This window comes from Passer domesticus, chromosome 23, assembly GCF_036417665.1.
Source record: "Passer domesticus isolate bPasDom1 chromosome 23, bPasDom1.hap1, whole genome shotgun sequence".
Lineage (NCBI taxonomy): Eukaryota > Metazoa > Chordata > Aves > Passeriformes > Passeridae > Passer > Passer domesticus.
In genome coordinates, this window is record NC_087496.1 from 6,186,546 (window position 1) to 6,208,288 (window position 21,743).

The 21,743-nt window shown below is 46.0% G+C and overlaps 1 protein-coding gene across 1 annotated transcript; it reads right to left on the minus strand.

Annotated features, from left to right (window-relative positions):
- Positions 1-24: 24 nt before the first annotated feature.
- POU2AF1 (POU class 2 homeobox associating factor 1) lies at positions 25-20,367 on the minus strand. The gene is made up of 6 exons (XM_064397834.1): positions 20,202-20,367; positions 14,211-14,498; positions 5,763-5,887; positions 5,101-5,143; positions 4,752-5,023; positions 25-2,136 (listed from the first exon to the last, which is right to left on the minus strand). Exons 2-6 carry the CDS (start codon positions 14,224-14,226, stop codon positions 1,825-1,827), a joined length of 768 nt encoding a protein of 255 aa, XP_064253904.1. The 5' UTR covers positions 14,227-14,498; positions 20,202-20,367; the 3' UTR covers positions 25-1,824.
- Between the last annotated feature and the right edge of the window lie 1,376 nt (positions 20,368-21,743).

Below are 21,743 nucleotides of genomic sequence, written 5' to 3' on the forward strand. Positions count from 1 at the left end.
TAAAACACTCTAGGCATAGCAAAGTTACTGTAGATCTTTATTGAAAAAAAAATTGTCTTTTTTTTCTAACCAGAACAACCCAGAAAGAAATGATGAAACAGTTTCATCTTTGTTTTAAGTTCACACACAGAATTTACATACATTGGAGTGAAAGGAATTGAAAAGCAATCAGAGCAACCACAGGCTTGATTCACAACTGCTTTATCCTAGTTTTACCTAGGGAATATCTCTGAATGTCATAAAACTGGAGGAAGCAGTGGTGAATTCAGCTCCTTTGAATTAATTTCTTTGCTGGGTTTTTCTGCAAATATAAGCCACTAATTTCAATGCAAACCTCAACTAATGCTCTTTTCCAACAACTTTATGATCACTTACATGATCTAGTGCTCGTGTCTTTCACATTTGTCAATATTCAATAAAAATACTCTTGGAAAGTCTTTAAGACTTTCAACCTGGGTTTTCAAACCTCACCCAGGCATGAACTCTAAGGCCACTTGAAATATTGCCTGGGTGGCAGCAGGACTCCAGGTAATAAAGAGTACAAGAAATTATTTTGCAGTTAGTCTTGCAAATAATAGAATCATCTAACAATCCTGGGCTTTAGAAAGCAGAAAAACCCAGAGAAATTGTGTTCACCAGCCAAGAGCCTCTTGTTTGTCAAGAAATGAATAAACAGGGTTTGAAGGGGATGTCTCTCCTGAAATATATCAATATATTTGTCTATGCAGTGGCACTCCTGCGCCTCAACCAAAATATTTACACTCGCATCTGAGGGAAAAGTGAAGCTCCTCATTCTCCAGGAAAGGCAATCAGAAAGCCATAAAGGAATTTTGTTCACATCTGGGCCTGGGGAGCTTTCCAAGGAGAGGTCACTAAAGTTCCCTGGCTCAGCACATCACACTCAAACGCTACAGGAAAGTGAAAATACTGCCAGGTAACAGCGATGCCATGGAGTCCTTGCTGGGCTGCAGTCCAGGTTCTGGAAAATCCCTGTTTTCTCAGTGATCCCCTGATCTAGGGCCATGAGTTGCATTCCTGACAGAAAAATCTCCCAGATCTCAGTGGGACAGGATCTGTCACTGGCAGCATTGCCAGCCAGCCACTAGATCAGCCCCACACCTCAAATGTGGATATTTCAGAGCCCCAAACCCTTCTGCAGCTGAAAGAACACGACCCCAACCCTCTGCTCCACACCTGCAGGGGCAGACAGGGAGAGCTTCCAGGTACACCTTGGTGTGAATTGCAAACAGGGATCTCTGACTGCTCTGGCATTTAGCTCAGCTTTATTTTCACACTACTGAACCTACCTGCACCAGCAGAACAAAGCTACACTTTATGTTTTCCTGATTTCCAAAGGAATGGTAAAATTTAGGAGATAAAAATGCCAATTTAGCCCCCCTCCAATGTTTTCTAGTGGTCTAAATCTGGTAAGAATTCCTTCCTGGACAGGTCAAAGACACACAAACAATGCATTTATACAAAAGCAACCCTATTGAACTGGGTTTGGCAATAATTGTACCCTCACCAAATGCTACAGCTGGCTGTGGCTACACTGGATTCTGTCATTTTGAGGCCATGAGGGTGAAAATCACCTTGTGCTGGTGCTCAGCACAAGTGTGCAGCATCCAAACCTGCCCGGGAGAGGCAGCAGGAGCTGGAACAGCAGAGAAATCTTGTGCTGGGCGCCAGGACAAAGCAAATTTCCCTCACCACACAAATCACGGCGCCCTAAAATTCCCACCCCACCCTGGCTGCTTCTCCAAAACCCACGGAGCTGCTGGGGGGAGCACCGAGCAGCGGAGCAGCAGGCCCCAGATGTGCAACCTAAAGCCCTTCGACAGAGAGAGCGTGGCTCAACACGTACGTATCATTGTCTTCATCTTCCAGCAGCAGCCTCTCGATGGGCAGGGCGCCGATGGCTCGCCGGGCATCCTCCAGCTCCTGCGGGGCTGGCTCGGGCACGGAGATGGGCACGGGCACCAGCTGGGGCCCCGGGAAGGAGGAGGAGGCCGCGGGGTACTGCAGGGTGGAGGCTGGCAGGGCAGGCAGGGGCTGTGCCCACGGGAAGTAGGTCAGCGGCGGCTGCTGCTCCGTCACCTCCAGCGGCGGCACCACGGCCGGGGTGCTGCTGCGGGGCTGGGGAAGGGACAGAAAGACAGTGTTGAGAGCTTTGTAACAAGCTGGCTCCGAGCTAAAGGTCACAGTGAGATTAATTTCACCGGGATAGAGAATGAGGGGAGTTGCCATTCCAATTAAACTGTGTGTCCTTGGCCTACGGATGAAGTAATGCACAAAAACAGGGGGTAAAGCAAAACAGCTTGGGAAAGTAGCAGTAGTTGCACCAAAACAGCACGTAGATAGCTGATAACTAATTAGCCAATGGTGAGCTGGGATTTTGCACTATGCATGAGCTAATTAAAAGGTGTATAATAATTGGCAATTCGGGAATAAAGATGAGACTTGTAGATCATCATCTGGTGAACGAGTCTTCCTTCTCCGTCAAGACAGCAAAGACAAGACAAAACAAAAAGTGTGGTGTTGTGTCACGGCAGTTTCCAGCGTGCTGCCATGGCCAGGGTAGCTCAGGGAGGTTCAGCAGAGCGGCCGAACTCCCAAGCAGGTCCCAGCTGCGGGCAGCCTAAGCAAGCTGTGGTGATTTCAGCTCTCAGGGATTGTCAGCTCTTTGTGATTTCAGCTCTTTAGCTTGCTGGAGCCGCAGCAGCAGATGCAGGGAGAGAGAAGAAAAAGCTGTGTGAGGTTCCACAGGATTCTTTCTTGGTGTCCCCCATGAAGATTCTCAGTGACAGCTCTTCTGCTGAACCAGGCAGAATTAGGGGTTTTTATACCCTACAGGGGTTTTGGAAATTGTCCAATAGTAAGGGTCAATAGTAAGGGTCAGGGGAAAGTGACCTATGGGCTTACAGAGAGATGAGCAGGGTCTGAAGGTGGAAGAGAGGAGCTTCTAAGGCCCAGTCATCATGAGTTGGCATTTCCTAGCTCGGGCTTCTGGCCTCCAAGGAGGCCTTGCAGGCCCTGGGCCTGCTACGGTGTTAAGACAGAGTGGAGGTTTTCCATTTTGATTGAGGTGAAATGTCCGTCTTTGAGTTCAGCTTTGAGTAGCTTGCCAAACACAGCTGTTTGGTCTGACTGCCTGTTCTCGCAGAAACCTATGCTTGGAGAAACTGCTTCAGCCTAAGGACAAGAGATAAGGGGGGCAGACAGAGAGAGCAGGGCGAAATGACCCAGGAGCTCTTTCTGATAAAGAAAAAATTAGTGGCAAATGTCACCGAAATCAGTAGAATGAATATGCATCAACTTATTGTGAAATTGCATGCATATGTATTTGAGAGGGAGATAAAAAAGGATCTGGATTTCCCAGAGGCACACATGTCATTTTAAGGGGAATGATTCCCACGTGTCCATCACTGCAATAAACACATCAGCTTTACAACTTTCACAAAAGTTGTGGAGTTTGTTTGCTTCCACAAATTAATATTCACATATTTCTCTGAACAGAGAGAGACATCATTCTCTCTCCCAGGATTTGTCCTGGGGGAGGCAGTGAGAAAGCTCAGTGAAAGAAAACAATTCCTGTCTCTATTTGCTGCTCCTGCTGTTTGGCACACGTGGAATGTGTTATGGAGATTGGTCATGGAAAGGGATTTGTTAATTGGACTCTGGTTGGTTTGGATTGATTGACCAGTTAGGTCAAAGCTGTGTCCTGACTGTCTGAAAGGTCACGGGTTTTTCTTTAATATAGTTTTATATAGTATAGTATTAGTATGGTATTAGTATAGTACAGCTTATTGTTCAGCCTTCTGAAATCATTGGAGTCACTGCACGTTATTCCCACATTATTTGGGTCATTCGGAAACAATAAAGCAGCCTGCTGGGGCAGGGGGAGGATGCAGCACAGGGTGGGGATGCTCATCCCACTTCTGGCATCCCCCGTCCTTCCTCTCCGGGTGCTGATGGTGACACTTTTCCTGTGCCCAAGCCACGCTCGCCTCAGGCTCCCTGCAGCTTTCTGTCCCCATTCCCTGTGAGCCTATCACGGCCTGTGCTGGCAGCTGCCCTCTGCACAGCCCCAAATTTGCTGCCCCTCGTGTGGCCTCTGGAACAGCCCTGGCACAGCCACATCCCAAAGCCAGCCCACGGCCCTTCCCCAGCACCAGGGGCCACCAGGACACAGAAATGGCCTTGGGGGTTGGCTGGGTCTGCCTGAGCAGCCAAACTGCACCAGGGGAAGCAAAACCAGCTCCTGAGGTCCATTAGAACACAGATCCCTGTCCCCTCTAAAGGGAATCACATCATCTTGTGTCAGCCAAGCAGATTTGGTCTGGCCTGAAGCCAAATATTTTGCTATCTTTATGTGTTTTATGACCTTGCTGCTTTATCCTTTAAATTTATTGCCAAGTCATCCTTCCTGCCTCACCTGATCAATATGTTTCCTGGAACCCCACTGACATTTTTTTTTTTTAAATTTTAAACTTGGAAATAAAGAGTGAAAATCCCTGCTCAGTCTGGAAGAGTGAAGACAGCCGGGGAAAAGGTTGTGAATTTTGCCTGATTCCAGTACAACCACAACTTTTTGCCCTGCTCAAACCATATTACTGTCCTGGGAACTACATGGCATGGATGCAAAGGCACACAACATTACAGTAATTAAATAAATTAGCCTAACTCCACCCCGCGACTCTTGCTAGAAGGTGGGAATTAACATCATTTCCAGCTTGGTGCTTTTGACTTACTGCAAAATTGGTGATGAGAGGCTGGGAAGTGTAAGTGAGGACAGAGGAGGGTCCCACCAGGGTGTAGCTGGGACACACGGGCTGGACGTACATATCTGCTGTGTAGGGACAGCTGCCAGCCTCGTGGGACACGTAGTCAGGGTAGGGGCTCCACTGAGCCAGGGGCTGCAGGGGGGTGCCAGGGGGCTGCGGGATCCATCCAGAGGCCAGGGCTCCTTCCTCTGGGCCAGGCAGAGCAGGGGCAGCAGCGTCCATGTCAATGCAAGGCTGGCCTGGAAAACAGGACAGGATTAAAGCCCAGCTCAGCACAGCCTTCCCTGGAGAGTCCTGGTGAGTCAGGGATATTTACCCATGGGTGAGTAGGAAGGGACTGGCTGATGGGGCAGAACAACCTGGAAGGGAGAAGAAAAAATAAACATCAGAGGTGAAGCCCATCAGCATTAAATTCAATCCCTTGGGGAAGCACAGAGCATACCAGGCATTATCAGTGCCAGGGTCTGAGCTCCCCCACCCCACAAAGAGCCAGAAGAGCTGAACCTGGCAGCCAGGACACACCACCCCCAACACCCACAATGTCCTCTCAGCCCAGGGGGGCCTTAAAGTGTGTTTAAATCTCGTGTAAAAAGAGAATTCTCCTCCAGAGAGGAGCCAGCCAAGCTGCTGCCTGCTGGGAGGGCAAATCCAGCCTGAAAAGAAGCAGCCAGGGATGCTCGGGATGGTCTCTTTCAGATTCCTGAACAAGCTGCCTCCCTCCAAGCCACTCTCAGTCCCCATCAATCAGATCCTGCCAAGTGCAAAGCACTTCCCCTTTCCATTAAGTGGTGGAAGGTGCTCAGCTCACTAAAAGCATCCCAGCTAAGGAGAATTAATGGCCTTGCCAGGTAGCACCAGGCTGCAGGGCCTTTGAAACGCTTTGGGGATGCAAAGATTTTCTTTCATTGGCACAGTTCTGGGGCTGGGCGAGCAGTGAGCTCCCGAGGGAGAATTTTCCTCCTGTTTGTTTTTCCCTACCGTTGTAGCTGCAGTTGCACTGGAATTCTGGACATTCCCCCTTTTCCTCTTCAGCAGCTCCTTCACGGGCTCCTTCACTCGGACACCTTGGTAGGGGCGAGGCTGGGGCTGCTCTGGGGCAGAAGCTGAGGGGAAAAAATGAAATTAAAAATTTAGGTGACATTTATTTTCCTCTCAGGGACTCCAAATCCCCACAGGAGCCTGGTGGCAGGAGCAGGAACACATTTATTTTATTCTTCCTTTCCTTTGTGTCCCTCAGTGCCACTGACCTGCAGAGCAGCTTCACACAGTCCCAAAAGGAAAATCAGACCAAATATACCCAAAAGGTGACACACCAGAATTGTTGGCCAGGCAGGGACATAAAAAAGCAGAAATTAGATATTTAAAATAAATATATTCACTGTTTAGGCAGAAGGTATAAAAAGAACCCAAATCAGGAAAACATCCTCACTTGAAAAAACATTTAAACATCATTAATTTGACTTAAATATCTCATTGTGAGATCAGGCAGGTGCTGAAGTCCCAACCTAGACCAGAGTATTTCAGTTCTGAACAAATTTTGCTCATAGCCTGGCCAGGAGGTTGATAAACAGGAGACAAAACATCACAGATCTCACACCCAAAACCTCCCAGCTCCCACCCATAAATCCTGCTCCATTTTGAAGAATTAGGTTTGCAAGCAGCTCCAAAAGCCTCTCCCAAAGCCATGTGAGCAGCGAAGGCAGGGGAAGCACGTTTCTGCCAGAGGCAGAATTAACAACTCATATTTTACTGGGGTGTTTGGAGGGAATTGATAGCAGAAGGAAACCAGGGGATATCAAAGGCTGGTGTTGGAAAGGCACCGATAGCAGAGGTGGCTGCCTGCCCCTTCTGCTGCACTTTGATGTGTCAATACAGAAATTGATAAGTTTTCCATTTTTAACGATTGGAGCTGGCCTTTGGTTTTGAGGTACAGGGGGGTGTCCAGCTCCAATCTGGATTTTAAACTATTATTCCACCCCAGGAGCATTTATTTAGATTCACGTCCTACAAGAATGAATCATTTCACCTCAGGTATCTCTCCCAGCTACATTTAATTCTGAGCACACTGAGATGTTCCTGTTGCACCTTCCAGGGAGGAGAAAAATGGAGCTCTAAAGACAGAGATCATAAATCCACCACAAAAATTACTTAACGGAATAAACATTTCTGCTCTAATTTCTTTTCAAAAATACTTTTTTCCCTTCACATTGGCTCTTCTATTAACTCATTATAATTTAATTATGAAATGTTGATTGGCCACGACAAATCTTTTAGGACCAGACAGAACTCCATTTATGCACTGAACTGTTGCCTTTGTTATGCACATTAAGGAAATAGTTTATTTTTAATCAGTAGCTGAAGCAAAGATGATTTCCCAGCCTTTGCCTGATCTACCTTTGCTTTCCTTTGTGGCTCTTTAAATCAGGTTTCTGCATTCCCGTGAATCCTGTGGCCTTCAAAATAAAATTTTAAAAGAGAATAAAGGTTCTTCAAGTCTCCATCCACAAGGGCTTTTAATACAATTCACACTTTGCTTTTTCAATTTAATTGGTATTCATTTATTTGAGTGCAAATAATAAAGAGTTCTGGTGTTCTTGTGCTGCGTGAAAACATCAACTCCACAAACCTGAGCTCTGCCAGAGCTGCTGGAGTGGCAGAAATGAACATTTTGGGGAGTTTCTCATCCCCAACTCATAAAGGGCCTCCCTGCAGAATTAGGGTGGGGAAGGATGGTGGTTTCTGGCTCCAGGTTTGGGGGATGGGAAAGAAGAAATTTACTGTAAAAGCTGACAAATATACCTATTCAGAGTTTCCGGTGTAAGTAAGCAGAGTAACCAAAAAAGAAAAAAAAATATAAAGAGAAAAAAAAGTTTTAAAAACCAAAGTCTGCAGATCGTATTTCGGTTCCCCCAAGTTGACCTCCAGAAATAAAAATAATGTGAGCACAGCTGCTTTTCCACTGCTCAGGGGCCTGTGGGGTCTGAGCATCACAGACAGACCACAGCAGAATGGCTTTGGGGCTTCAGGGTGCAATTCCTCATCGAGCTGAAGACACATGGCCATTTACAAATATCAGCATTTGGAGGAATAATGGTAATTAAAATATCTTAGTAAAGGAAGAACCTGGATTTAGTCATCCTTATATACAGGTTTTAACAAACTGTGAAGCTGTCTTGGACCAGGATTCCATTTTGGTTTCATTTTAGTCATGAGAGCCCAAGTTCCTTTCAATAAAATGGAACATAAGGAGATAAAGGAATAGCAACAGTGTCCTGTCTCCTGCAATTCCAGGAGCACAGAACACCCCAGGCACATTTTGATTTGCACCTGCTCTGTGAAGCTGGGGCAGTTTGAGACATCTCCAGTTGAGGAGGAAGAGAAGGAATCCAAATCCAACCACTTTGCAATGGTTTCCACATCTCCCTTGGGCCCATTCCAGAGCTCTGGCCAGGCTGCCTCCCCAGCCCTGGCGTGTGCTCAGCCCCAGGCTCCCTCCATCAATGTTATCACCTGATGTATTTGCTAAAAGTCCACAAAGCCTTGAAGAACTGTGAGCAACCTTTAAAAGCTGCTGCTGAACACCGGAGCTGCTGGAAAGGCACCAAAAGGCTCCAAACATCAAGGGACAGCAGCAGGAAAATGTTGGATTCCAGGCCATGCTGCAACTCAGTCTGGAAGCATCCAAAACAATTCCAGGGATCTGCCACCCTCAGTTTATGCAGATACAGACTGCATAAATACCTCAAAAATATTGATCTGTATCACTGAAGGGGTACTGGGGACAGACAAAGGTCATAGAGAGGCTCCATCATCAGAAGGCATGAAAAGCACTTTATTTAGAAATCTACAGTTCTTACAGAAACGATGGTGGACCTAAGACCTGATTGGCCTTTAGGAATCTTCTCTCACCTATTGGTGAACTATGAATGGCACACTCTGGAGAACCATATCTATAAAGAGCAGTTACAGAAAGAGAGATAATAATTGTTTGAATTCTTTCTCACTTCAGCTTCCCAGGAAAATCCTGGGAGAATGTCTCTGTTCAGGGGATATGCGATTATCACAGATCTGAGTCAAAGGCCAGGCAGGGAAAGCACGCCAAGACATCACCAAAAATCCAAGCTCTGTCCTCCCCTACATTTTGGTTGAAGCGTTGCAGAAACGGGAGGGAAGCGAGGGGCAGCACAGCTGCTGGAAGGGTGCGGGCAGCGAAGCGCGGCGAGTTCCAGATCACTGAGCTTCCCCTCAGCGCTGCCCCTCTCACATCACAGACACACACAGGAGCTGCAGCTCGCTCTCAGCCTCCCAGCCCAGGCCCAGCAGCTTCCCAGCAGGCAGATTTCACTTTGAAACACCCTGCTGGTCCCCAGCAGCATCCCTCTGTATCGGTGCTGTGATGCCCTGCGGGCAGGAAGAACGATGTGCAGAACTCCATCATATCAGAAGGCTAATTAATCACTTTATTACACTATATTATACTATATTACACTAACAAGAACTATCACTCACTAACTAGCAAACCCGTGACTCCTGCCCAAGAGTCCTGACACACACACACGTGGATCCAACTGATCAATGAATCCAAAACCATCACCAAATCCAGCCAAGCAATCACCTCGGGTGAACAATCTCCAGAGCATTCCACATGGGCACAAACACAGCAGCAGCCAATGAGATAAGGATTGCTTTGATCATTCTTTTCTCTGCTTCTCTCACAGCCTTTCTCAGGAGAATCCCAAGAAAGCTAAATTTCCTTTGTCTCCTTTAGTTCCATTTTATCGAATGGGCTCTCGTGACTAAAATTAAAATAAAATGGAATCCATGGCAATAGGGCATGTGAACACCACACCACTGCTCCCTCTCATAAAATTATCAATTGATCAGTGTTAACACTGCAAATAGTTTTCCCTTTTTTTCCCCCTTTCACCTCTCCAGTGTAATAAATAATTGAAAAGAAGCACAATAGTTTCTCTTGTTTGCAGTAGCACCGAAAAGCAATCGCTGACTGCAAATAACAAGAAAAATTTCGATTTCAATTAGCAAAGCCCTGAGTTAATGGCTTGGATATTGGAGACCAAATCACATTTTTATCAGACGCAGTGAACTTTGGCTAATAAAAAGAAGAAAGAGGCTTCGTTTCATAGGCTTGTATGCTTAGAGTCAAATCAAAACCTTTTTACATCCAGGCCCATGGCAAGGGACTGAACATTTTTCATAATCCTGGTTAATTACAGAGTTTCCCTCAAAAAAACAGGATGATCTTTATCTCTGCTTTGTGGGCAGTCCAGGGCAGGGGAGTAAAGAAAGTGCATTTAATAACATGACAGGGAGTCACTCAGAAATCTTCATTTCTATCCCCATCCCTCAGCAGCCTTCAGGGTATGTCCTGCTTTTAATTAATATTTTCATTGATCTAACCAGCAGTTAAAGGTGAAACACTGACATGACCCATCTGCAATTCCAGCCCATGAAAACAAAAATCCAGTTATTTCTGTGAAAATCTATCTGAACCAGTTGTGTTGGTGGCCACAGGCTGGGGTGGCTGCTGAGCACCAGGTCCCTGGCACCTGACCCAAATTAATTAATACCCACCTGACTGATAATTCTCTGGCTGGTCCTGAGAGTGAATAACCCCATCAGTGCCAAATAAATCATGAAACAACTCAGAAAATGTTTGTCTGAGTTTCACTTTGCTATTCCTTGCTTCCTTATCTTTTCAGTCCCAAAGGATCATCCCAAAGCCCAGGTTTGCACACCCATTTGAAGGGCTGGACATGCAGCTTCTTGTGCATTTGACACAACCCAAATTTCCCTAGAAGTTACAGAGAACACAAGGAAAATTGGGCTGGAGGGGATTAATACAATTTGCTTTTTCAATTTAATTGGAATTAATTTATGAGTGCAAATACTAAAGAGTTCTGCTGTGTGAAAACATCAACTCCACAAATCTGAGAGCTGCTGGAATGGCAGAAATTAACATTTTGGGGAGTTTCTCATCCCAACTCATCGTTTATCCGTTCAACGCACTCTGGGTGGGGAATTCAATAAAGATTTTGCCAATGCAAAGCACCCACCAAACATCAGAGCAGAGAATCTGCTTTAAAACGAGCCCAGCTCAGAGCAGGGGCAAAAAAGGCTGAGTGATGGTTGATTGCTCAGCACAAGGAGATGAACTCAGGAGGGTCCTGGGCATAATTCAGCAGCCTCAATATTTCACCTCTCAGAATCCTGTTTGGCCAGATCTCCTACACTGCATTATAACCACCAAAGTCAGTGAAATATTCATTTGACAGAAGATTATTTTAGATTTATGCCCAATATCTTCATTTTCAGGTGTTGGAAGATTTTCCAGGAATCAAAGTAGCCTTGGATTCAGGTAAATCTATGTGCCCCATGCTGTTCCTGAGGAATGCTTTTGATAACTGTCCTTTAAAACAATTTCCTTCCCACCTAAAAGGATCTAAATGAGTGGAGAGCACTGTGCAGAGCCTACATTTTGTTCCCACACAAGGAAGGTGATGAACAGAGTGGATTTTAGATTTTTCCACTTGGATAGAAACCAATTTCAAGGGGAGACACAAAATGCTGGCTAATCCCTGCTGCTCTAATTATTCTAATTAAAAAACTAAAAACTTTCAGGTGCCAAACGAGAGTTGGGTTTCCTGGCCATGTAGTGGTGAGGGCCACTAAAAATTCTCTGTTTCAGAAGAAGAGGAGCCCTGGTGCAAAGGGGAAGCTGAGATAGACAGAAAGTGTCTTTAACCTTAAGTCTCACCCTCAGGTCCTAATTCCTCCCAGCCCATAATACTCTTTCCATTTTAGTAATGCAAGCTTTCCATTTAATTGCTGCTGTGGTCATTCGTAGAGTTTGACACCTGCTTTGCAAAGCATGGATGGGCTCAACTTTCGTGCTATCCCTCTTTCCTGGTGGGGTTTTACCAAAATTAGCACTCACAAGGTGCAGAATGCTGCAGTTTCACCTCTCAGTCTCATTAGCTGATACTTTCAGGATGGCTCTGTGCAGCCCCACATCTGTTGTGGGCAGGAAAGGTTTTTTATTCACTTTAAAGGCGTTTGGGATGGGATTTTGCAGAGGTGTGAATTCACATCTCTCGGTGGTAAAGGGAATCTGAGCAGCTCAATCTCTGCCAGTGACTGCAACAGGAAAAAATCTTGGAGACACGCAAAACCAGCACAAAAATAGGAGATTCCTGCAGAATTAGAATTAATTAGGCTGGAAAAGACCTTTGAGATCATCAAGCCCAAGCTGCTGCCAGGCTTTGCAGAACACAAACCATTTGTACGGACGGAACATTCGGGTCGGTTTAAAAAATTCACAATAAAAGCAAACCAAGGGGAAAAAGCTGGTGCTGCCCATGAATTCCCCATCCCTGAGGGGCTGCTGGGGCCGCTCCTGTTCAGCAGAATCCTGGGGAGCCCCGACCAGTCACTTCTCCTGGGCCGTGGGAGGGGAGGCTTTCGCGCTGAGCCGCCCTCGGGGCCGCGAGCGGAAGCCCAGGGCCCCAGTCCTGCAGGGGAGTCACTGTGCCGTGACCTGGGGAACATTCCCAGCCTGCAGGGCCAGCCTGGCCACGCTCCCTGCTCGGCAAAATAGCCCAGCTTGCCTCGTGGTGCTGCAGAAATGACCCTGAAGGAGCATAAACCGCCCTGAGAATGCCCTCAGGTGAGGTCACCCGCTGCTTCAGGGAGTTCTTGTGTCACTTCTGGGTTTTCAGAGACTCACAGAGTGTTCTGAGCTGGGAAGGGCCCTCCAGGGTCACCCACTCTGAAGTGAGTGGCCCATGCAGGGGCTGAACCCAACATCTTGGCGTTGCCAGCACCAGATGAGTCAAATCTCAGGGTTTCGGTTTGGAAAGCTCCCAGCTCACCTGAGCTGCCTCTGCATGGATTCCTGCTCCAGAGCAAGGCCACGGTGGGGACATCGTGGGGTCACAGCTGGCCTGGAGCAGGTGGTGCAGAAACGTGAGCTCCCAGCTGGTGACACCGACAGGAAACAGAGGTGACACCAAAGGGGACAGGCAGAGCTGCTGGGAGCTGCAGCTTCCACTGAAACCTGCGGGCTCTGGCACCTGGATACCTGCCCCGAGCCCAGGGCTCCCCAGGGCTCTGCCCTCCTGCCTCCTCCAAAGCCAGCACAGTGCCTTGGAAAGCAGCACATTAATCAGATTTCCAGCAGTTCCGTGCTGGAAAAGGGAATTCTGACAAAATACAAAAGGAGGGAGATCCAAGGAAGAGCAAGCTCAGGGGACACTGGCCAGGAGTTGTCTATAAATTATCATCAGGGAATGACTGACATAATTTGACTTGTAATTCCTGCAAGAGTCAAAGGAAAAAAGCAAAATAGAAACACCAGTTCTGTTCCAAATTTCCTCCTACCCAAAGCATTGCTGTTAGCATTGCTATGTCACTGCAGGAATAAAAACAAACCCAAAAAAAAACCATTCAGAGACTTCTGAGATGGAAGATTAGAACCAGGATTTGGATGTAATCATCTTGCAGTTTTTCCCACGTCTTCTCCTGAAAACTGCTCAGGGTGTAGGGGGAAATACAAACAAAACTTCCCAAATACACATTTGAGCTTCCAAAATGTTCAGCTGAAAAGAAAGAAGGCAGGAAAAAAAACTAGAGGAAACGGGTTTCAAAGCTCACAAAGGCACATGGTTGGTTTACTACACGCAGCAGAACAACCTACAAGCTGAGATAAAAGATGAGTAATGTCAGATAAGTCACTGGCAAGGGTTTAAGAAATTAATTTTTCCACTCAGGTGTGTTGTACCATTCTGTGTTAATGGAACAGCAGGGTGAGCGGCAAAGGGTGGCAGCAGAGGTGCCAAAATGAGCATCCCCTACTGATGACAAGTGAGATGTGGTGGTGATAAGAGTGAGAATGAAAACCTTGCAAGAAGCAAACACCTACCTGGAGCAGGATCAGTAAACTACTCCAGCAAAGGTGGGCCCAGAGGAGTGAAATTATCTTGAAAACAAGAAAACTGATTTCCTGTAAAGTCATAACTGTATTGCCCTCAACTGCTTTGTTCCTTATCTTTTTTAATTAGCTGAAAGGAGTACATATCAAAAAAAAAAAAAAAAAGGCACAGAAATAAGATTTCTCACAGGTTTCACTTTTCAAAAGGAAAATTTTCTGCTACGTAACCACCGTAACCTTTGATATAATACCTGCATCCTGTTATTGTTTTTATGAATCATAGTCTTCCACTTGATTCATAGTGATGAAAGAAGCCAACAAAGCAGCCCTGAGCTCATATCCCTGCTGGAAAATGAGCATCACACCTCAGCACTGGCCTCCCTCCAGCCATTCCTGAGCATCCCCTCCCCTGCCACTCTCTGCTGATTTATCCCTCAGCTGCCACCAGAGGTAGGAGAAGCAAATCAGAGCTCACTTACATTTTTGCCAGTGCATTCTGTGGTGGGATGGAGCTTTTCCCCCCTTCCTGGCCGAGGATAACTCTGCTCCGTGTGTGTGTGTGTGGCTCCTGGGTGGGGATGTGACAAGTGAGGGTCAGGATGTTTCTTTCAGCTTTTTAAAAGCGCCGTGTTCCCGCTGAGCCCGGTGACATCATCACCCCTCCAACCACAGCCACTTCTACATTTTCCCTTTGCTCTCTGCTGCTTCTTCTTCTTCTTCTTCTCCTTCTCCTTCCCCACGCTCAGCAGCTCCTCTGAGGAGATGTTCTGCACAAAAAAGGTGTCACCAAGATGGGATTGAACAGCCAAAGGTGGAACCTGACTCTCCTGGGATTTTCACCACAAATTTGCTAAATCAAAGCAAAAAGGTTGGGCAGCAGCAAAGGTTCTCTCAGGAAGGTTTTGTGGCACTAAGGATGATTTTTTTTTTCCTCACGTTCTGCTGCTCTGGATGGCACAATTCTTGTCTTCACACAGCCAAAGCAGCCCCCAGGCCACGCCAGCCTGGCCCTTTAAATGTTCCACCCTTCTAAAACCCAGAATTGGAGTGTTTGCTGCTGCCTTATGAGAATCTCAACTCCCCGGGGCCACTAAATTTGAACTTGTGAGGAAACACCTGTAAACACTTCAAGCCCCATTAAGCCGGGGCGTCCTTCATTTAAAAAAGAAACTCCTTTTTTTTTTCTGTTTTGTTTTTATCAAAATACAACACTTCCTACCCAGGGAGAAGCAGCCCTTCCAAAAGAGCTGGAGGAAGGCCACGGGAGCCTGGAGAACTTCTTGGCGTTAATGACAGCACCATTCCCATCCACACCATGAACAAAACCTTCTTCCCTCTAAAAATCAGACCCCTGGGATCAATTTTCAATTAACACTGTCTTAGGAACTTCATTCCCAGAGAAATACTTGTGGAAGTGAGGTCAGGATCTTGTCATTGCCATGTTGCTGTTCATTTTTTAATCATTGAATTGCCCCACAAATTTTCTCTCCCAATTTTTCTTTCCCATAAAAAGAACAAGGAAGGGTCTGGTGGGGTTTTTGGCCGGGATTCTATTAAAGGAATTTTATGCTTTCAGGTGATTCAGGCAGCTCTTGGGAACAGATCCATTCTGTGAGCCATCCCACCACACACCGAACTGCATTTAGTGGGGAAACACAGATTAATCAGATGAACACTTAATTGTACTCACTCTACTTCAAAACTTGTCCAAAACCCAAAAGAGAAGCAAACCCCAGAGCAAGTGGAGTGGAAAGAATTAAGGGATGTGCATGTCTGCCCTCCAAAGCAGCCCCGAGCTCCCCTGCTCTCAGGCACCAGGGCATTGTTCAGCCACATTTTGCATATCTGAATGACTGCTGAGCACCAGCCCCACGCTGGGACATCCTCCCTGCTGCTGAAGTGCTTAGTAACAGCTGATACTGCAAAACCAGACAGCTAGGCTGGGCTTAGCTCCCAGCGAAGCCGGGAAAAGCGCTGAGATTGGTTTCTCTGGAATTCCAGCCACTCCAGGGCACAAAGGAGCCGTGGGCTCTCCTATCTGTGAGATATCCCTGTTGTGTTTCCCCCCAGCCTAATGAAACTCCGTTTCAGAAAGCTCCTGCGTGTGTAGAATTAAGATAATGCAGAGCACAATCTCTTCCTGACAAATTCAAGCTGAAAGCCAGGGCCCTGAAGGACAGGGCAATGCCAGGGAGCACTGGGGAGCTGCTGCAGTTTGGCTGGAACAAAATTTAGGGGTTTTGAAGTGTTCTCTGCTGAAGTTTTCTTGTGGAAACCCCTGGATTCTGACAGCACAGAGCTACTGGGACAGAGCAAAGCCCAGGATGGAAAGCTGACCACAGCTGCAAGAATATCTTTGTCCCCGTTTCCTTTTGCTTTCCGTGTTCCCCAGTAGCACAAATTTTCAGTGAAATCCTTTGTGCTTCACTGTCTGGATTGTTGGAGGGGCTGTGTGGGGAGAAGAATCTCCTTGACAATGTTTGTCAGTCCTGAGCTGTCTGTTCCTGGAATATTCACTGCTAGGCAGCGCACCGAAATCATCAATTAGCAGGATCTGCCCAAAAAGAATTGCTCCTTCTCAATTTATTCACGTTTATTGCTTTTGCTATTTACCAGATCACTTTGTTTTCCTCCTAGCTGGCCAGAGCCTGAATTCAAGGGCTCGGGCAGGACTCTGGGCTGGTTTTTCACCCTGAGAATTCCCTCTGTGCACGCCTGGGCTCTGCAGAGCAGCAGCAGCTCTGGAGTGCAGCTGAAGGCAGATTGCTTCACAGCCCAAAGTAAATATACAGACTCATAGGAAAAGAATCTATATGTGCTTATCATCCTGCCCTTAACTGTGCTTTAATTGAGCTCAGAAAAGCTGTGGGTAACATTAAATAACTCAGGATTAAACCGGTTTTGAGGTCTTTACATCGATACTTTAAAAATACAGAGCCAGGCAGATAAAGTCTTATTGTAATAAACACCTAAAATGAGGAAGTTGCAGAAAAGGGGCATGTTTTCCTCAGATAAAACTGTTTTGGTGGCTGATAATCATCCATTTCCATATTTTACACATGGTTTCTAGATTAACTTTTGAAGTGCTTAACAAAGAATTGCTCTCTAAAAAGTAATTTCAATTGTACATTAAGATATAAAATACCACATCACCCCACACCAAGCAAAGTAAAAATGTGAATTTTTCCTCCTTTAATGCATTTTATAAATACAATTTAGTTAAGCATCATTTATTTATGAGGTGAAAAGGAAGAGACAACAGTAGAGGGAAAGATCAAAAACATCGTATTTGCCTCTTCCTCTGAAAACTCTTCAATTCATGATTCAGGTTTATAAATGTGAACATGAATGGTTATAAACTATCAACTTTAGGTCTATAAATAAGTCTGGAGTGTCCAAACTGTTGCAGACCATCCATCCTTCCCTTTTTTTTCATGGCAAACCTTTTCTCCACCCCCCACCCCTCCTGCCACTGCCTCTCCTCAGCACAGCAGTGCAGATGAAGGGTGAAGCGAAGGAGAGAAAACAGATTTTTGGTGATTTTTGCAGCTAAGCTCTCTGCAAAACATGTGTTTGTACTCTGAGCTGATGCTGCTCCTAAGGGGAACTAAAACCAAGAGCTGGCCCTGCTCAGTCTGGTCTGGCCCTGCAAGAATTTTGAGTGACAAACAGAAATATCCCAATGATTTTCTATCAATACAAACCTGAGCTTTAATTCACTCCCTCGTCTCTGTGATGTTGTCTCACCAGCCCAGCTCCAGGGAACCAGTGATTTTCTCCCCAAAGTGGATTAATGCCGTTGACAGAAGTGTTGGGTTTTGTTGTTGTTGTGGGGTGTGGGCTTTATTCTCCTTTGTTTTTAAACAAGTCAATATTAGCATTTCAATGCCTGTGAGAGGTAGGAATATATAAGGAGTAGTTTGATATTTCAGAAAGCTTTGTGGTCTGCAAGCACAAACATTTACCTTTGAGAACACAAAACCTAAATTAATAAGTGGATCTTTGGATGGGTTTAGAGGACAACCATGCCTAGAAAAGTTCTCATACTCCTTTCCTAATCAGGACAGAGAATAGAGGAAATGGAAATCCGACTCTCATTGAAGGCATCAAAACCTGACATAAGACTGGGAAGGATTTGTTATTTCAGATCACAGATTCTACAATCTGTGTCTTTACTTTGTAGCTTGATATTGAAAGGGAAAATACTGCAGGGAGCCACCCAGAACCAGAGCTCAGAGAGGCTGGAAGAGCTCCAGGCAGCTGATGCCAATGCCATGCCCCGATTTAGGAACATCACTGTGCCCTGGTGAGCTCCCAACCAGAGCTCACCCAAATCCCACCCTCAGCTCTCCTGGCAGGACTAAACCCAGCTCCTCACTCTGGAGCTGATGAGGTGATCAGACAGCAAAAGTGTTTTGCTCAAAGTCACCTAAGAAATCTGTACCAGGGGCAGGAGCAGAGGCCAAATTTTGGGGCCAGCCCTGTGAGCAAGGTCCTGCTGATCCTGTGCTTCCCAAGAAGTGCATCACCCTCTTTTTCAGTCCCATAATTAACACCGAAACGAGCGTGGAGCAACAAACTCCGTTTTGTTGGGTTTTTTTCTTCTTCTTTCGTTTTTTAATATCGATATCGGCCTCACACCTCCCACTGCGCCCTCTGAAACGAGTTCTGATTCATTCCTCAGCTTTGATAAGGAACAAATGATGCAGCCCTGGGGTGTGCTCAGCGCTGCAGACGAAGTCCTTGGGCAGAATAAAGCACCAGAGCCCTCTCAGGCAGCCAGGACCTGATCCTGGCACATTCCACGTCCCCTCCAGGGTAATTACATGGATCTCTTCACACAATTAATTATCCCTCTCATCAAGCACAAAGGAAATAATATGAATTTTTAAACCCTTCAGAACTCTGCCTGAGTGAAGATAGTTCTAAACATCCTCAAGAAAATTCTGAGCTCTGGAGTAAAAAGTTCTGGAGTAAAGAGAAAATAAAAAATATCCAACTCAACCGTATTTGTCTGCACTCAGAGAGGAGAGAATTTCCCATCAGCAAATACCTGTGGGGCTTTTAACACACACCAAGTACTAGAAGAGCTTTTCCCAGGATTTTTTATCCTTAGGAAATTATCTGGTCCATCCCTGAGCTCCAACGTGTGACTGCTTCACCCCCTCCAAAAAACACCCAGATGCACACACAACCACTCCAGGACTTCTTAAAGATTTAAGAACATAGAAATATTTAAGAATATAGAAATGTTTAAGAGTACAGAAATATTTAAGAGTATAGAAATATTGAAGAGTATAGAAATATTTGAGAGTACAGAAATATTTAAGAATGTAGAAACATTTAAGAGTATAGAAATATTTAAGAATATAGAAATATTTAAGAATATTGAAATGTTTGAGAACATAGAAATATTTAAGAATATAGAAATATTTAAGAACATAAAATATTTAAGAATATAGAGTATTTCTGATCCTCTGTACTGTGATCAGCCCCTCCTCTCAGCTCTCCCCTGCCCTCCCTGCTGCTCTCACAGCCCAAGCCCAGCTTGGCCTCGTGGCTCTGTCTCAATAAATTCTGTGATTCCCTCGGGGGCTCCTAAAGCACCTGGGCTGACAGGAGAAGGGGCAGCATCTCTGTGACTTCCCCACGCACAGCAGCATCCCCTGGTGCTTTTGTGGCTTCCAGAGCCCGTGGCCAGCAGCACACAGGGCGCAGGGCACCCATCCCAAATGACCTGCTGGGAAACCACGGGCGCAGAGCCGCCCCCAAAACAAACAGAAACGACAGAAATCAATCACAAACCGTCCTCAGAGGGAAAACAGGATTAAAGCCACCACCGAAACGGCTCTGGGTGAGTCCTCAGGGGAGCCTGGGGCTACCCCAGGTGGGAAATAAACCCAGCACAAAGTTCCACCTTCCCTCCGGGCTCGCAGATTTTGCCATCCTGCACTGAATGCACGGAAGATTTTTTTGCCCAAAAGATTTTTTCTCCCTCTTTGCCGAGTGTGCCAAAGCCCAGCAGGGTTTTAAGGGGTTTTTAATGGCCTCTTTCTCCTCCCAGAGCAGAAGTGAAGGGCAGGGAAGGTGTGTAACACGAGCTCAGGGCTGCTTCTCACGCCCTACATTCACCATTCGCAGAAGAGCCTTTGATTCCGGATTCCTGTTACTGCTGACATGAGTTTAGCTTCTGAGAACGGCACTTTTGACTGGATGCACACTAAGGCAGGTCCCAGGAGGGCGTTTTAGAGCTCACACAGAGGAACAAACCCACCTCAAACCCTTCTAGAGAAGCCACATTCAGCCGAGCCCTGTGCCCAGCTCAGCTCAGGGGCTCCAACACCTCCTTTCACCCTCAGATATTGACTTAATCTTGCCAAAACCCAACACCCAGCATCTCTCCAAGCCAAAGGTGATTGATATTTTACTCTCAGGTCAGAAAATCAAGCTGCTTCATTTAGCACACTTACCCTGACTCTGCCACCAAGGCAAAAGTTCAAACCCAAAGTGAGTCACAAGCAAAGCCGAACCCCCTTTGTCTGGCACCTTCTGGAAAACAATCATGTTGAAAACACCCTCTGAGCACGTTTTCCCCCAGAGTTTTGAGGGGGAGCAGGACCCAGCAGCTCTGGCAGCATCTCCTGCCCGCCTTGCCCCGAATCCCTGCAGAGGAGAGGGCAGAGAGCTGCAGAGAACAATAGCGAGCTCAGAGTGTACACAGCAGCTCCTCTGGCTTCATTTACTTTCCTGTGGTCTCCTCCAAAGCTCTGGGAAAGCCCCCTGAGGGTGCAGCTGCTGCTGCAAGCTCGGGAGGTTTACTTTTCCCAGGACACGAGGAGCGTGAGGGCTTGGACAGCTCTGCCTGCGGGACTGACCCCGAGCTCAGCTCATCCCTGCCTTCAAAATCCCTGCTCGGTCCAGTTGGACTCCATTAGAAGTTGGGGGAGAGGGGAAATAGGAAAAAATTTGTGTTTTACTCACTCCTTGTGCTTTACTCACTCCTTATGTTCTACTCCCTCCATTGTGGTTTACTCACTCCTTTTGTTTTACTCATTCCGTTGTGTTTTATTCACTCTGTTGTGTTTTACGCACTCCACTGTGCTTTACTCACTCCATTGTGTTTTAGTCACTCCACTGAGTTTTACTCACTCCATTGTGTTTTATTCCTTGTGTTTTACTCACTCTGTGTTTTACTCACTCCTTGTGCTTTACTCACTCTGCTGCGTTTTACTCACTCCATTGTTTTACTCACTCCATTGTGTTTTATTCACTCCATTGTGTTTTACTCCATTGTGTTTTACTCACTCCATTGTTTTACTCACTCCGCTGTGCTTTACTCACTCCATTGTGCTTTACTCACTCTGTGTTTTCCTCACTCCACTGTGCTTTACTCACTCCTTGTGCTTTACTTACTCCTTGTGTTTTACTCCTTGTGTTTTACTCACTCCATTGTGTTTTACTCACTCCGCTGTGTTTTACTCATTCCTTGTGTTTTACTCACTCTGTGCTTTACTCACTCCACTGAGTTTTACTCACTCCTTGTGTTTTACTCTGTGTTTTACTCACTTCTTTTGTTTTACTTGCTCTGTTGTGTTTTACTCACTCCATTGTTCTTTACTCACTCCATTGTGTTTTACTCACTCCATTGTGTTTTACTCACTCCTTTTGTTTTACTCACTCCATTGTGTTTTACTCACTCCATTGTGTTTTACTCACTTCATTGTGTTTTACTCACTCTGTTGTGTTTTACTCACTACATTGTGCTTTAATCTCTCCGTTGTGTTTTACTCATTCTTTGTTTTACTCACTCCTTGTGTTTTACTCCATTGTGTTTTACTCACTCCATTGTGCTTTACTCACTCCATTGTGTTTTCTTCTTTGTGTTTTACTCCATTGTGTTTTACTTACTCTGTGTTTTACTCACCCCATTGTGTTTTACTCCTTGTGTTTTACTCACTACATTGTGCTTTAATCTCTCCGTTGTGTTTTACTCATTCTTTGTGTTTTACTCA